This window comes from Cricetulus griseus, chromosome 2 (genome assembly GCF_003668045.3).
Source record: "Cricetulus griseus strain 17A/GY chromosome 2, alternate assembly CriGri-PICRH-1.0, whole genome shotgun sequence".
In the NCBI taxonomy this organism is placed as follows: Eukaryota; Metazoa; Chordata; class Mammalia; order Rodentia; family Cricetidae; genus Cricetulus; species Cricetulus griseus.
In genome coordinates, this window is record NC_048595.1 from 373153058 (window position 1) to 373169261 (window position 16204).

Sequence of the window (16204 nt, forward strand, 5' to 3'; positions counted from 1 at the left end):
TCTGCAGTGCTGGGATTAAAGGCATGCGCCACCAATGCCTGGCTTTGTTTTGTATTTTTAATAAATGCTGTTATTGAGAAGCAATTTATATACCTTGTACTCCAGCCATTTAAAAGTCCATGATTCTGTGAGTCTACTGTATTTAGAAGTGTATGGGCATTTAATCCCAGTGCTCAGGAGGATTGGCAGGCTACCTGGAAACTATGCATACACCTGTTTGAGAAACTGCCAGTGTGTTCTAAAGCAGCACCGGGCCGTTTGCAGCATCCACCTGCAAGGGCCCCAGTTTGTTTCTCCACATTCTTACTACTAGTTACTAGGATGACTGAATACCAGCCTAGTGGCCTTGATGCTATCTAGTTCTGATTTGCATTTTCTTGATAACCAATGAAGGGCTTATTGGGCAATTTGTACAGTTGTGTGTCTCTACAGAAGTCCATTCAGATCTGTTACTACCGCCCAGATGTTTAAGAAAGAAAAAGTGCTGCACAGTTTTATCTACCAGGGACCATATGAAACTGAAACTCCCAGTAACTGAGAACGCAGGGGCTTCTCCAACGCAGTGGGCTCCAAAGAGGAGGAGGAGTTTGAGGCAGCCTGCTCTGCTGCTTCACTGTTCAGAGAGGAAGGGAGGGAGGAAGGGCTCCTTGCGTCAGGGGCTGTAGCTTCACAGTTTCACTTTTGTGTCCTGGAGCCTCCTAGCTGTGAACTTCCGTGGCTGAACAGACCCGAGATCCCTCCCTGGGCCCCAGTGCGTCCTCCATTCGCTTTGTGGGTCCAGACAGCTCAGAAGAGGTGAAGATCTGAAGACTGAGGTGAGCCTCCCTGCTACTCAACCCTCTCAGAGCCTGGCTGCCCCTTCTCTGGCTTGGTCTGCTCTATGGCCTGGGTGTTAGTTTGTTGGGTGGTGGATGCCTACTTTCTCAGACGCCCCAGACAGCTTGAGGAAGCCTAGTGTCTAAGGCCTAGCCTCTATGAAGGCAGCCCAATAACCTACAGTGGGGCCAGCCTTATTTAGGCTTGATGCTGATGAAAACCCTCCAAGCTTCTGGACTTCATGCTGATCCACTGGCTGCAAATTCCTCCCGGACCCCCAATTGCCTTCCTGGCTCACTCTCCACCATCAGCAGGCCCCAAAGAACCCAATTTCTTAGGGGTAGAACTGTTTGTCCACATTGTACAGGTTTTCTGTCTGTCCTGGGCTTGTTTTGGCCTCTGACCCATGAAGGCTCTTCCAGGACAGCTGACTCATGGAGCTGTGCATAAGAGAGAGAGCTCTGAGGGAAACCACTGAAACCTGGAACACTGGCTTTCCTGTGGGCTCCTGTGCCAAGTATCCCAGAGTGGGGGCTTGTGTTGTAACATGAATTAATACAAGACCCAGACAGATATTGGGGTTCAAGCTGAAAATCAGGAAAGCAAAGCACCCGGCCACTAGCTCCCACCTCTAGCCCAGGATGAAAGGGCTGACCCATGCACGAGCTCTTCACCAAGTCTCAAACTGCTGCCTCTCCTCAGTGTGGCTGTAGAATGAATGCCTCCTACTGAATCCTTCCTCCTGTCTTTTATACCCCTCTAGTGCTGGGATTGAAGGTGTGAGCTATAATTTTCTTTTAGACTGATTCAATCTTGTGTAGATCTGGGTGGCCTTGGACTCAGAGATCTGTCTATCTCTTAATCCTGAGTCCTAGGATTAAAGGTATGTACCACCACTTCCTAGCTTCTGGCTGCTGGGATTAAAGTGTGTGCCTGGCTACTATGGCTTGTGACTGACTTTGCTTTCTGAATCCTCAGTCAAGCTTTGATAAGTCATAAACAATATATCACCACATGTGTTCCTCTCTGATGGGAGATATCATTCTGTAAATATGTTTATCTTATTGGTTGATGAATAAAAAACTGTGGCCAATCAGGCAGGAAGATAGGTGGGACTAGGAGACAAGGAGGATTCTGGGAGGTGTAGACAGAGAGCAGAACCCATGTAGGATGCCAGAGGAGTAACAGATCCCCAGAGCTTTCTCTGGTAAGATAAGACCTCGTGGAAATACTTAGATTAATAGAAATGGGTTAGTAATTAAGACAGAGTTAGCCAATAAGAAGCCCTAATCATTGGCCAACAGTTTCATAATCAATGTAAGTCTCTGAATGTTCACTTGGGGCTGACACAGTTGTGGGACCAGGCTGGTGGGAAAGAGTTATCACAACACCTCTCTGGCCTTGGCCCTCAGCCAAGGAGGGCAACAACAGTCCTAGACTTTAGCAGGTGGCCAAGGGTTACACACAGGAATTGATGGTGTGGATAGTCCAGGGCCTGCTGTAGGCTGCCTCCTCCTCTCCAGTGCCCATGGCTCCAGGGAGAGACAGACAAATGGGCCACAAAGTGAACACTGTGTCTCTGTTGGTGTAGTGGTCAGCCAGAATGTTCCAGAATTAGCAAGGCAAGGCCACTTTGAAGGGATGTGCTGGAAGCAACTAAGTATGTACTAGTCTATCTGCCCTCAGGATCATGCCATCAGCCTTCGAGGAGGTGGTCAAGAGTGTGATCAAAGAGGTAGATCGCAAAGGAGAGCTCATCCCAGTGGACAGTCTTCGGAATTCTACCAGCATCAGGCCCTACTGCCTCCTGAGCAGGAAACTCTCAAGTTCCTGGTTCTGGAAACCCCGTTATAGGTGTGTCAATCTGTCTATCAAGGACATCCTGGAACCCAATGCTCCAGAACCAGGTATCTGCCTCCCTGCTCCTTTCCTGCCCACCCTGAGCCCTCAGATTGAATAGAAGGGAGTGAGCTAAGCCCAGCCTTCCCTCTTACTGGGGTCTCCCAGCTCTGCTCCTCTGGCCCAGTTTCCATTGGAGGGCCCAGTGCTGTAGAGGAAAGGCAAAGGCAGTGTGAGTGGCTAGTGTAATCAAACCTTAGAGCCGGTCTTGCTTCAGAACCTGAATGCTGTGGCCGCTTCTGTGTCTCTGATGCCGTTGATGGGAACATTCAGGGCCGTGTGGCGCTGGAAAGCACAGGACAGGGGAAGATTTCTGGTGCGGCTGCAATGTCTGGCAGTTGCAGTGCCTCCATAAACATGTGTTTACTGCGTGTGACTCAGAACACCTGGAATGTCATGCAACATGAGAGGTGAGCCCTTTGAAGGGATGAGGGCCATCTGACCTTGAACAGCCATGCTCTTGGGAAGTCTGTTGGATACTGGGCATCAGGAGGGTTCTGAAGCAGTATCTCTGAGCACTGAGCAAGAGAAGTCCCAGAGGAAGGGAGCGCTGTCAACATTGGCAGGTTGGGAAGGATGTCACTTGAGCAGTAAGCTTCAGTTGCTGGGACTGTATCCTGACGATCAGGATATCCAATCAGGGCACAAGATCCTTGGAATCAGGCTGAGCTCCCAGCTGCTTTGGGAGAGGAGTGAAGTGGACATGGAGCATTTACGAATAGCACAGAATAGAGGCTCTCCACAGGCACACTGTCCACTTCTCTCTGTCTGAATTTGTCATATTCCTACAACTGCCTAGACACTGTTGGGAACATCCTGGGAAAGTACCCAAGCCTGGTATCCACAGACTCCTGGATTCCCTAGCCTTTTCATCCCACCTGACATCAGGGTGGTAGGAATGGAAGCTAGTCCATGGTGGGCAAGCCCCAGCAATCTTTCTGTAGGCAGCTGCAGACGCCTGAACACAAAATTCTGGAACAGCTTCGGAGTCGTGGAGACGATGTGTTTGTGGTGACAGAGGTGCTGCAGACAGAGGAGGATGTTCAGGTCACCCAGACCCTAAGCAAGGAGGGCTTAGGCCAGTTTGCACTGCCTGGAGCTGTATGCTTGCAGGTGTGTGGCTAGCCCTAGCCCCTGCTTGGCCTCACTTGAGCACATATCATTGGCAGGAATCTAAAAGACCAGGGAGCAGCATCCCATACAGCAGCTCTTCTAAGACCCTTCCAGAAGCCACCATAGCCTCACTTGCCCAGTGAGCTGCAACTGCTAAAGCCCAGATTGGCCACTACCAGTGGCAAGCCTGTCACCAACACTCACCCAGTTATTCACTCTACATACCTGAGCCTGTATCCATCCTTCAGGGTGAAGGAAAGGGCTACCTAAACCAGAAGAAGATGGTGACCATTCCTGCAGGCAGCATCCTTGCATTCCGGGTGGCCCAGTTGCTCATTGACCCTAAATGGGGTAAGTGGCAGGGGCCGTCTCTAGCGCCCAGACTGTGTGACAGAGAAGCAGGAAATCTGGAGGGCTTCAGCTGGCCAGGGGATGCAGTGGGCATCTGGATGCATGATCTCCCAGACAGGGTGGCCAAACGTGCCAGGTGCTGATGTGTGGGTGATAGAGGCAGTCCCTCATGAGGTCCCTGGAGCCCTGTGGATAAGGGAGTTGGTGACCTGTTTGCTTCTTCCTGCTGCCAGATATCCTTCTCATCCCTAATGAAAAGAAGCGGACCTTTGAGCTACCCCCGTCAAGTGAGGCCCCAGACCCCCTGGTCCCACGTATCTCTTATCTATGAGGTGTTGTGTGCTCAGTGCACAAGGTGGTCAGCCTCCTATGGAGGTGGGCACCTCCAACCCAACCCCCCACCGCATACAAAATGGGTGATATTGTTGGGCCGGTTATTTTCCAACTGGAGCCCTGGGGTTCCAGTAATAGGGGAGGGATGGAGCTGGGAGGGCCCAGAGAAAATCTCAGCCCTATAGTGGTCCCTGGGTCCCTACACAGAACAGCCCTTCCCCCTTCCACCATCCTCATGCCTTGCCCAGGCCACAGAAGAGAGGATGGCCAGAGGCAGCATGCCTTTAACCTGCTTGCCACACTACGATCCATGGGTGAACGGCTCAAGCTCCTGACGGGTTAGTAGCCACATGTCCACCCTGAGACTCCATGGGTTCTGCCTCTGCTCCCTGGGTCTACCCTCCTACCCAGTACTCCCCAAGACCTCATAGGCATCGGGTGGTGCTGCCCTCTCTCCCTATAGATGGAACCCATGAGGAACAGGTGACTAGAGAGGACTTCCAAGGCCTGCGTACAGAAGTGGAGGCTGCTTCCACAGAACTGGGGCACTTAGAAATGGAGTTAAGACAACAGCTACTAATGGACATTGGAAGAATTTTACATGACCAACCCAGCATGGAAGTCTTGGAGGCCTCAGTGAGTGGGAGTGTTGGAGGTGGACAGGGCCTGCCCAAGTCTGCCAAGCCTCACTTACACCAAATATGCCTCAGCTGGAGCAGGGTCTGTGCCATGGTAGACAGATGGAACCTCTGGATGGCCCAGCAGGCAGCATCCTCGAATATCTGGTACTTCCCTCAGGAGAACTCGTGCCAGAACTTGCTGCCCCTATCTTCTACCTGCTGGGAGCACTGACTGGTGAGCAGCCCGTGGAGGAGTTAGTATGGGACAGGAAGGGACAACTGGACTTGGGCATTCCAGAACTCTCTCTCAGCCCAGATCTCTCCCCAGTGCTGAGTGAAACCCAGCAGCAGCTGCTGGCTAAGGCTCTGGAGACAACGGTGCTGTCAAAGCAGCTGGAGCTGGTAAGAAGACATGGCATTGGGGATGCCGTGGGTCCCTGGGTACATCCAGGAAGGTTTTCACAGCCTGCATCCCTGGGGCTCAGACTGCAGTTCAGCCATCTACAACCCCTTACCCTCCTCTGCCGGTAGGTGGAGCATATCTTGGAGCAGAGCACCCCATGGCAGGAGCAGAGATTTGTGTCCCTGGCTCCCAGGCTCTGTGGGAACAGCTGGGATGAGGAGGCTCCCACCTGGGTCTTGCTAGAAGAATGTGGCCTAACACTGCAGGTGGACACCCCCCAGGTGCACTGGGAACCAAAATCTCAGGGCCCCACATGTGCACTCTATGCTTCCCTGGCCCTATTGTCAAGTCTAAGCCAGAAACCTTGCTAGCCTGCATGCCTCCCTTCCCCCAACATCATCCTGTCCTACCCTCTAGCCAGGGCAGGATCTTACCTAGCAAAACCTCTAGGAAAACCAAGAGCCTAACTCAACCGCAGGGCTAGAATGAAGTGAGGCAGGCCCAGGAGTTGGGAAAATTCAATAAATGTACAAAGAAAAGAATAGCGACTGAATTTGGTTTTGTTGTTTGTTTGGATGGTTGGTTTTGGTTTTTCGAGAGGGTTTCTTGTGACACCCTAGCTATCCTGGAACTTTTTCTGTAGATCAGGCTGGCCTTGAACTCACAGAGATCTGCCTGCCTCTGCCTCCCAAGGCATTGCCACCACTGCCTGGATGTGACTGAGTTTGTTTGTTTTTCTGGTTTTTTGTTTTGTTTTCTTTTGGTGGTGGTGGTGGTGGGGTATCCTGGATCACTGGTTGGATGGGTAGGGGTGGGGTCTGCCCACACAAAAGCAAGATGGATATGAAGGCCATCATCCTCACTCCTGCAGACCTGTGAGGCCAAAGTGAGCCTTGTTTTGTGGTAAGACTTGTCTCTGGGAAACTTTAACAAAGGTCTACTCACCCCAGTTAGAGAATCAACAACAGATCAAAACATGGAAAGGACCAAAGGTCAACTTGGTGAGCCAATTAATTTTTGGGGGAGTACTCACAGGAATATGAGCAAGAGATTATCTACAGGAGCAAAAATGACTCAAAGACAGCTGCAGTACCAAAAGGCATCACTGTTATGAATAAAGCCTGAGGAACATTGGCGGATTCCATGGCAGGCGAGGATGACTGAAGCTGAGGGACAAACAGGCCAGGCAGACAGAGCTTAAGTGAGAAGTCTTATTAGAAAGGGGAAGGAAGGGGGCGGGAGAAATAAAGAGACACAGAGACACGAAGAGAAGACAGAAGAGGGAGACAGGAAAAGTACTGTCTGCCCAAGGAGAACCGCAGGGAAAAAATTGGAAAGAGAGGAGCAGGAAAGAGATCGTAAGTGGGCAGGATCTTTCTTTTAAAGGGGTCCTTTGCCCCTGGGCTGACCAGGGTACTGCCTGAGTGCATTCTGCCAGGTGACAGGGGCAGGCCAGCATAATGCCTGAATCCTTACAATCACAAGCATGGTGACAGTTCACAAAAGCTGGAAACCTGGAGCACACTACACAGCCTTCAGGCAGCTCAACAGGTTGGAGAGTGTCCTTTCTGTTGGTGCCTCTTCCAGGCAGCTCAGCTTTGTTTCTTCTAGGCAGTTCTGTTGGGCTCTGCTTTTGCTGGAAACTGGGCTTGTCTGGGAGTGGCCGTGTGCAGTCTTTACTGTTTGTATACTCTTGGGGAGGGAGGGACCCAGTAAATCTGGCCTACTTCCTGTCTTAAGAACTTCCTTGAAGAGTAAAAAATGTAATAATTTTAAAAACTGTGGGGTGAGGGATGGGGGAGGGAAGAGGGAGGATGGGAGACCAGCCTCTGGAGCCAGGAGTGGCAGGAGGCTGTCAGGGCCCGCCTTTTATGAGGGAAGATACTACATGTGCTGTAGCAACATAGTGGATGATGTTGTCAGGACCCTGAGCTGGTTAGAGTACTGCCTGAGTACTGGCAAGACCATCCTGCCAGGTCCCCAAGGGGCAGACCAGCATAATGCCTGAATGTTAACATTTCTCCTTTTTGTTTATTATAAAAACGTGAGGAGTTAACATTGGTGCCCCCAGACTCAGCAGGCCCTCCTGGCACTTACTCCTCCCCGCCTGACAGTCTTGCTTCTCCAACTAATGGATCCCTGGGCCCCTCCATCCAATACCGGCATGATTGGTGCGTCTCCCTACTCCACCTCTGGCTGTTCCCCACTGTTATTCTTTTGTTTAAATTAGAAAAAAAAGCACAAGATGAGACATGAGAACAAGAAATACATTAACCATAGTTTATTATATCACGGGAGAGCAAGCGAGAGAGAAATAGAAGAACAAAGCAGGACAGAGAGTAAAAGAGAAGAGAGACAGAGAGAAGAGAGATGAAGAGAGAAGAGTTAATGGCTGACCACCATGGTCGATCGCCAGAGAGAAATAGACTGGGAGAAGTTGGAACTTTTTTTTTTAAGATTTTATTTATTATGTATACAACATTCTGCTTCCATGTATATCTGCACACCAGAAGAGGGCACCAGATCTCATAATGGATGGTTGTGAGCCACCATGTGGTTGCTGGGAATTGAACTCAGGACCTCTGGAAGAGCAGCCGGTGCTCTTAACCTCTGAACCATCTCTCCAGCCCAGAAGTTGGGACTTTTAAAGGGAAGACTGTGCATGCACACTGAGGTTCCACACATTCTCAGAGTCCTCACACAGGCCCATAATGCATGATGAGTGATGTAGTGATGGCATAGCAGTCCCTGTGTGTGCCCAGCCCAGCATCAGGGGACCGGATCAGCCCGGTGTCCGTCCTAACACCCAGGACCATAGTCTCTTGCCTCTTGGACACGCCCTGATAGCAATCAACCATGTGTCTCTCAGGGCTCAGCACCCAATGGCCCCTGGACCTTTGAGTGACCATCCACTCCCAGCCTGTGCCTCCTCAAATCCAATCCTCTTTGAATTCCTGGGACGCTTGAAATTTCAGACCCTTGGATCTTATTTCTCTACCTTACTCTTAGGAACTGCATCTTCCACTATACCTCCAGACACTCCCCTGGGATGCCTTTTGGAAAACCTCAAACTCTTGTCAGATCTGGCACAAATGCCACTCCCCATGAGTGAGGCCTCATCTCTCAGACAGTACTAGACAACCCATGTGTCTCTCAGTCTCAGAGCCCTGGCCCCTGCTCTGTGTTTGATGAATCACTGAGCAGCCTGTGCCTTCTCAATTTATTCTTCCTGAATTTTGGAGAACACTAAATAATTCCAGGCCTTTGGATCTTATTTTTTCTGCCTCACTCATGTGGACTGTACCTACCAGCATAAACCTAACCTCCCCTTTGGGATGTCTTTTAGAAAACCTCAAAGTTTCATGCTTAACGCCCATCTTAAAGACTTCTAAACTCACTCACCTTTGCAGTCAGACATAGCCCAAATACCCCTTATAGATCAATCCAAATGGCTGCTTCCTGGTACCCTACTTTCAAGCTTTATCTTATCTTTGCTCCAAGCGTGCTCTCTCTCTCTCTCTGTTCTTTCTCCCCATTCTTCTACTCAACTTCTGCTAGCTATGAAGCAGGAACCCTACCCATCTCCTCCACCCACAATAGATCTGCTCTCTTCCACCTGCAACAAATCTGCTTTCTTGATCATCGATGGCTTTGATCCAATACTGGCAGTTGGGTCTCTGTCAGGGATACCCATCTCTGACCATTCCCTTGGATGTGAGACTGACCTCAGTATGCCTTAGACCAGGCAGTTGGGGAACTGAGAAGTAATTCTTCACTTTCTTTCTTCTTATTTGCTCCAAAACCTGCTTCTTCTGTCTGTCTTCCCCCCACTCTCTACTTGTCCTGTCTAGGTTTGCAGTAACATGGGAGTCAGAGGTGGAGAAGCCAGCTTCAAATGGCTTAGCACCCACCAGTTTTCCCTTTCTTTTAATTTATTCAACTCCTGTTTATGTTAGACCCCTGGAAAACTCAGGCCTCCGGGGTCTCAGCCCAGGACCGCAGTCACCCCAATCACCAGGCGAATTCTAAAGCTTGCTGCAAACTGCAGGAGGCTTTATTGTTGTTTAACGAGCTAACACCATGTTAGCTCGAGTCTTTCACCCACCCGCCATGGCGGATGGCTAGCAAAGACAGCTAGAAGGGGCTGCAGAGAGATCTTGTAGGGCAGCGTAAGGGGAGTGTCTAGAGGTACGCACAGGCTGTGGATTTGTGTGCCTCCAGGTTTGGAGGGCTTGGCCTGTGTTGATTGGCCAACTGGTTGTTATGGCTCATAGGCCCTCCCAGGGTGGTTGCTATGCTCTACGAGTCATTGCTGTGGGCTTGGCCATAAAGCACACCCAGAGCCGTAAAGCATAGCGCCACCAGCTAACTTCTGATTGGTTCCTTGCCACGAGGCAGGCACACCTAACCTCTAGTGACTAAGGCAAGGTCAGAAAAGCACGTGTTACTGTCATGGCTGCCGAAAGGGGCAGACATCCGACCTTAATGACTAAGACAAGGTCAGACAAATACGTGTTCAGCTCTTATGGCTGCCAAAATGGGGAGCTCGTCCCTTCGTTTAAAATGTGTATGTGTGTGTGTGTGTGTGTGTGTGTGTGTGTGTGTGTGTACATGTATGTGACTTGTATTTAACTCTATATGTGTTAATGTAAGCTAAATTTAATTCTCTGTGTGTATATAACTTGGATTCAACTGTGCCTATATGTGCATGCAACTACTGTTTAGAAAGACATGTTTTAAACAGCAACTAAGCGGCTCTCCTCCATCTTGGCTAGTGACCTCATCATGATGTAGGCAGCCATGTGACTGGCAGCCATCTTTTATTAAGGGTAAAGAGTACTTGTTCCATTTTTATCCACAGAATGGCTATTTTGGCTTCTTTACTGAACCCATTATCTATTATTTAAAGGTTTTATTTTGATATTAAAGAGCTCAATTCAAAATCATTATTTTTAAGACTAAACCTGACAGAAATGGAACTCAAAGTCCTAGTCTTATGAAAGCCACTAACACATTGAAGACTGTTAGGGAACACAAGTTAATAGTCACTCATCCTTATAAATTATCAAGTTCTTTACTTGTATTCATGCTAAGTACTTATGAAAGACCCCTGGAAGCTCACCCCCCCCCCAGGATCTCAGCCCAGGACCGAGGTCACCCCAATCATCAGGCAGAGTCAAAAGCTTGATGCAAACTGCACGGAGGCTTTATTATAGTTGTTTAATGAGCTAACCACGTTAGCTCGAGCCTTCCATCCATCCACCATAGCAGATGGCCAGGAAAGACAGCTCGAAGCGACTGCATAGAGATCTTATAGGTCAGCATAAGGGGAGTGTCTAGGGGTACGCACAGGCTCAGGATTGGTGTGCTTCCAGGCTTGGAGGGTTTGCCCTGTGTTGATTGGTCAACTAGTTGTTATGGTCCAGGGTGGTTGCTATGCTCTGCACATCATTGCTGTGCACTTGTCCATAAAGCACACCCAGAGCCATAAAGCATAGCACCACTAGCTAACTTCTGATTGGTTCCTTGCCACGAGGCAGGCATCTGACCTCCTAGTGACCAAGGCAAGGTCAGACAAGCACGTGTTAGGCTGTTATGGCTACTGAAATGGGGAGCTGGACCCTTCACTTATCTAATTAATTACAGGGATGTTATAGTTAGTCCCCTGTGTATGTTTTCAAAGTTAAACTTAAAACAAGTTACTGAAAACAAAATTTGTCTACTCAGATATACCCAATAGACAGTCCTCAAATGCTCAGAGATCTGCAGAATATGGCATTTAAATTTTTTAATGATTTTATTTATTTATTATGTATACAACATTCTGCTTCCATGTATATCTGCACATCAGAAGAGGGCACCAGATCTCATAACGGATGGTTTTAAGCCACCAAGGGGTTGTTGGGAATTGAACTCAGGACCTCTGGAAGAGCAGTCAGTGCTCTTAACCTCTGAGCCATCTCTCCAGCCCCCACATTTAAAATATTTAATCAAAAAGCTTTTCATGATAGAGAGACATGCCAGCTCCTGGCAGCACCCCGGTTTTCTCCAAAGAAGACAGATGGGCACAGAAGAACCTCTACCCAGAACTTACTTCAAATGTGGCCACTGAACAAAACTCTTTCACCTCAACTGCTGCCAAGACCCTCTTCAGATCGTGAACCAAACAGGACACTGCCTCACTTTTGCCTAGACAAGGTAGACTGATCCTCCCACAAGTCCTACTCCACAGAGATCTGTCCGATCTTCTGGGCCTGGCAGTCGGCTGCCCTAAGACCTCTGCCCTCAGTGACCATGGAGAACCCTGGGGTAGCTGTCTAAGTAACCAACAGGCACGTCTCTGTCATTTTATCCTTCTTAGATCCGATGCTGTTTGATGACTAGGCTAGTAATAGTTTTGTCAATCTAACAGCAGCAACCAAGGCTTCAGCTGCCTTCTCAGTTCTCTGTGTAAAATTCAGTTCACAGGTGTCACTCTCCTAGAGCTAATACTAAGTCTAGATGCAATTTACCTCTTTACCAGACCCAGAAAAGAGATAAACCCACAAAACAGATTTCAATGTGCCCCAAGGTGTTGGCAAATGCCACCCAAAACAGTACAGCCCAGAGTGACAGCATGGTGTGTGGACCCAAACTTGACCCCAGGAGGCAAAGCAGCACAGACCACTGGAATCAGCATGGCACTCAGTGGCAACAGGAGCCACAGTATCAACATAGACCCTGGCTGCTGTAGGACCAGAGACCCACCCAGGGCACTTGGTAGCAGCCTAGCCCAGACTTGGCAGGGGGCGGGGGTGGGATGGGGGAGTAAGCAGACCACTCAGTGTGAACACAGGAGGCAAGCTGGTCTCCAACATTTGCCCATCATCCCCATCTACCTTCCTTCTTCCATGGCATGTGAACCATTCTGTTTCTCTAAAAATTCTCCACCCTTTATTTCCTTAAAATGAGGGGACCCCTGGCTATCCTCCTGAGAACCTGGACCCAAAAACCCAGGCTGGCTTTCTTCTAGCCTACTGGGAAGATCCCAGGCCAGCTAGGCCCCGTCTGAGAGTACTCTTCCAAAGAGGCAGTTAGAGTTTTGCACCTCCCAAGTTCCCCCTCCCTTCTCCCTTTCCCCAGTAAACCTCCAACATGAGAGCGTGTTGCCCGGTGTGATTCATACTCACCACAACAGCTAACTACAACAGAAACTGCTACACAGCCCCTGTGTGTGTGTGTGGGGGGGGACGACTGGGATTGTTATGTGAAACAATCTTGTTTCTAACTCAAATAAAAAAAATCTGCAAGAAAGAAAGAAAAGATGCACAGAACAGTTTAGGAGTAAATCTATACTTGGGTCAGGGTTACATTCTGCTTCAGGGGACTTGGGGCACACAGGTAAGGTAACAGACCCATGCTCTGTGACAGTGTTATGCCACTGGCACACAAGTGTGACCTATAGACAGGCAGAGTCTGGGAATTCAACATATCTCATGGCATGGGGTTAGGGGTCCATTCCTCACAAGGATCAGCAGCCACAGGCTCTGTGTCTAGGGAAAAGATGTTCCTAAGTGATGTGGCCAAGGTGTTATGGTCACCCCTGGGAGCTTGTACATCCAGGAGAAGTGTGTTGGTACTTGGTGGGGGCCACACCACCTACACAGTGTAGCTCAGCTTTAGCTTGCAGAGAAGTAGAAGCAGCAACAGTGCCTCTTTCTTCCTAACACATCACAGACATGCAACATTCAGGATTTACTAATGAGAGGCACTGAACATTCCACTGTAATTGGAGCATTAAACCACTGTTGTGGTCACTTTTACCATGAGGAGACACCATGAACATGGCAACTTTTTATGAAATAAACCTTTTAATTGAGGCTTATTTACAGTTTTGGAAGCTTGGCCCATTATCATCCTGGCAGGGAGCATGGCAGCAGACAGGCAGACATGGTGCTGGAGAAGGAACTGAGAGCTATATCCTGGTCCACAAGAGGACGACACTGGACCTGGCTTGGGCTTTTGAAACCTCAAAGCCCACCTCCAGTGACACGCTTCCTCCGAGGAAGCCACACCTACTCCAACAAGGGAATAACTCCTAATCCTTTTAATATTTACAGTCTCTCTCCTGGCAACTAAGTATTAAATATATGAGCCTATGGGTGCCATTCTTATTCAGAATTATTATTCACCACAACCATCAAGAAAACCAACAGTGAAACTAAACATTATTCTGCATATAAGTGAAATATATATTTGTATTTTGAGTCTTGTCAGGCCCCAACGTTGCACAGCATTGAGGGATATCTGTCCAGTCTAGCTGACTTGTCCAGTCCATACCTGAGAGGGGGAGTCTAGCTTGAGGAAAGAAACAGACTAGAAACATGAGATAGAGTCAGGAGAGTACCTGGTGAATACTGTGATCTGCCTTAAGGTTATTGCTCAAAATCCTTATATACCCAACCAAAAGTGGGGAAAAGGCAAGACTTTACTATGACACAAGGAACAAACAGACTTAATTACTTCCTTAATTCTCTAGCATTTAGTAACCACACCTTAGATCAAGCCTCTTGTTATCTGGCCTTGAGGATTAAGATGTCTAGTAACCTTAGGTCAAGTATTCTGTTATCTAGGTATGACATCCACACCTTAGGCCAAACAGCCTTCAGTAGCCACACCTTTAACCTTGAAAGAGCAAGGATAGTTTTGAACTCTGACTTTAAGTCAATGTGGAAGGGAGCCACCTCTATGGACCCTGACAGGGTCTGGCTTATCTCAATTAACATAATGCTTACAAGTTGTATCTTCCCAGCAAGTTCCATGGCTTCGTTATTCTATATGGCTGAGTGAAATCCCATTGTGTACAGGTGTCACATTATCTTTTTCTTTCTTTTTGTTGTTTTGTTTGTATCTTGTGGGATTAAAGACAAGTACTACCATGCCAGGCTTAGTTTCCTTCTTTAACATAAAGTTTTTTCAGAACCATTTGTTAAAGGGGCTATCTCTTTTTTTCAATATATGTTTTTGAAAGTTTTATCAAAAGTTAGGTGTCCATAACTGTGTGTTTACTGATGGGCCCTTCATTCTACTCCATTGGCCTATGAGTCTGTTTTGTTACAGTGAGTCTGTACTAAAGTTTAGGACCCAGTACTGTGATACCTCCATCACTGCTCAGAATTCCTCTAGCTATTTGGGCACTTTTGTGCTTCCATGTGAATTCTAGAATTACTATTTCTAGGAGAATGTAACTATGTATTTGATGGGGATTGTGTTAAATACGTAGATTAGATTGCTTTTGGTAATATAGCCATCTTCAGGGTTAATTTTGCCTACCAATAAGCATAGGAGAACTTTCCATCTTCTAGTGTCTTTTCCACCAAGATATTTTTTGATTTTGGAGCTAAAGGAAATTGGATTTTTCTCCATTTTTTGTTTTGTTTTTTTGTGTTTGAGGAAATGGGGTGTTTTATTTTTAAATCACATACGTTATTTGTGTGTGTGTATACCTGTAGCCCAAAGATTCTGGTAACTTGTACTTTCTTTCTTTTTTTTTTTTTTTTTTTTTTTTTTTTTGAGACAGGGTTTCTCTGTGGCTTTGGAGGCTGTCTTGGAACTAGCTCTTGTAGACCAGGCTGGTCTCAAACTCACAGAGATCCGCCAGCCTCAGCCTCCCGAGTGCTGAGATTAAAGGCATGAGCCACCACCTCCACCTTTCATTTTCACTTCGTTCTAGAAACTTTCAAATTTCTTCCCTGATTTTTTCAGTGACCTGCTGGTCATTGAAAGGTGTTAATCACCATGCATTTATGCAGTTCCTGCAGTTTTTCTTATTACTGATTTCCAATTAATTACACTATAATCTGATAAAATACAAGAGATTATTTATAGTCTTAGAGAAGTTTCCATGGTATACTGAGAAAAAAACATATATTCTTTTTCTGTTGGATGAACTATTTTGTCATTCCATGCAATATTTGTTAAGTTCATTTGTTCTATTGTAGAGTTCAACATTGAGATTTCTTTGAGAGATTAGATAGGGATATTGAAATCACCCACGATTAATACATCTGGCCCTATCTGGCTTTATCCGTCCATTAGTGCTTGTCTTATGAAACCCAATATTTGCTGCATTCATATATACAATTACTACATCTTCTAGATAGATATTTCCCCTTACTAAGATCCAGTGGCCTTCTAATAATTTTGTTTTGAAGTTTATATTATGAGATTAGCCATACCAGCTTGTGTTCAGTTTCCTTTCATTTGATGGGTTGCCTCCCCCACTTGACTATCATTCTAGGGCATCTTGAACAATATGTGTGCTTCTTGGAGAAAATATATGTATGGCTGGGCCTAGTTCTTTAATCCAGATAAAAACTTATTGCTAAGTTTTTATCCGTGTACGTTTAAGGATACTTTTGATATATATGTACCAACCCCTGTAATTGTTATTGTTTTGTGATCGACTGGATTGTTGTTTGTGTCCATTTTCTTTCCTATTAATATCAGGGTATCGATGGCTTGCTGGACTGGATTGGTGGGGTCCTTTATTCTGCTGTTCCTCTTATGAAATATATTCTTTCCTGTGCTCTTGTAATTGAGGTTTGCTTCTTCCCTCTATGTATATAGTGTCCTTTAAGTGTCTTCTGAGATGCTTAGTGGTCATGAACTGCTTTAGCCTGTGCTTGCT

The 16204-nt window shown here is 47.3% G+C and overlaps 1 protein-coding gene across 2 annotated transcripts; it reads left to right on the forward strand.

Moving 5' to 3' along the window:
* Positions 1-469: 469 nt before the first annotated feature.
* Positions 470-6083, forward strand: Gsdmd (gasdermin D). 2 transcript variants are annotated; one of them, XM_035440678.1, is made up of 11 exons: positions 470-815; positions 2503-2723; positions 2933-3125; positions 3660-3828; positions 4077-4179; positions 4413-4466; positions 4761-4850; positions 4976-5148; positions 5223-5367; positions 5449-5534; positions 5664-6083. In XM_035440678.1, the coding sequence occupies exons 2-11, from the start codon at positions 2507-2509 to the stop codon at positions 5904-5906; spliced, it is 1473 nt and encodes a 490-aa protein (XP_035296569.1). In that variant the 5' UTR covers positions 470-815; positions 2503-2506; the 3' UTR covers positions 5907-6083. The 2 variants fall into 2 exon arrangements, with proteins under 2 accessions (XP_035296569.1, XP_027259679.1); XM_027403878.2 differs by having other exon boundaries at positions 475-815; positions 5461-5534.
* Positions 6084-16204: the final 10121 nt, after the last annotated feature.

What these genes read in the sequence shown, in the direction of transcription:
- Gsdmd (XM_035440678.1), top strand. Translation starts at nt 2,507, where the DNA reads ATGCCATCAGCCTTCGAGGAGGTGGTCAAGAGTGTGATCAAAGAGGTA. An exon ending in CTTTGAGCTACCCCCGTCAA is followed by an intron (nt 4,467 to 4,760) that starts GTGAGGCCCCAG and finishes TGCCTTGCCCAG; the next exon opens with GCCACAGAAGAGAGGATGGC. An exon ending in ACGGCTCAAGCTCCTGACGG is followed by an intron (nt 4,851 to 4,975) that starts GTTAGTAGCCAC and finishes CTCTCCCTATAG; the next exon opens with ATGGAACCCATGAGGAACAG.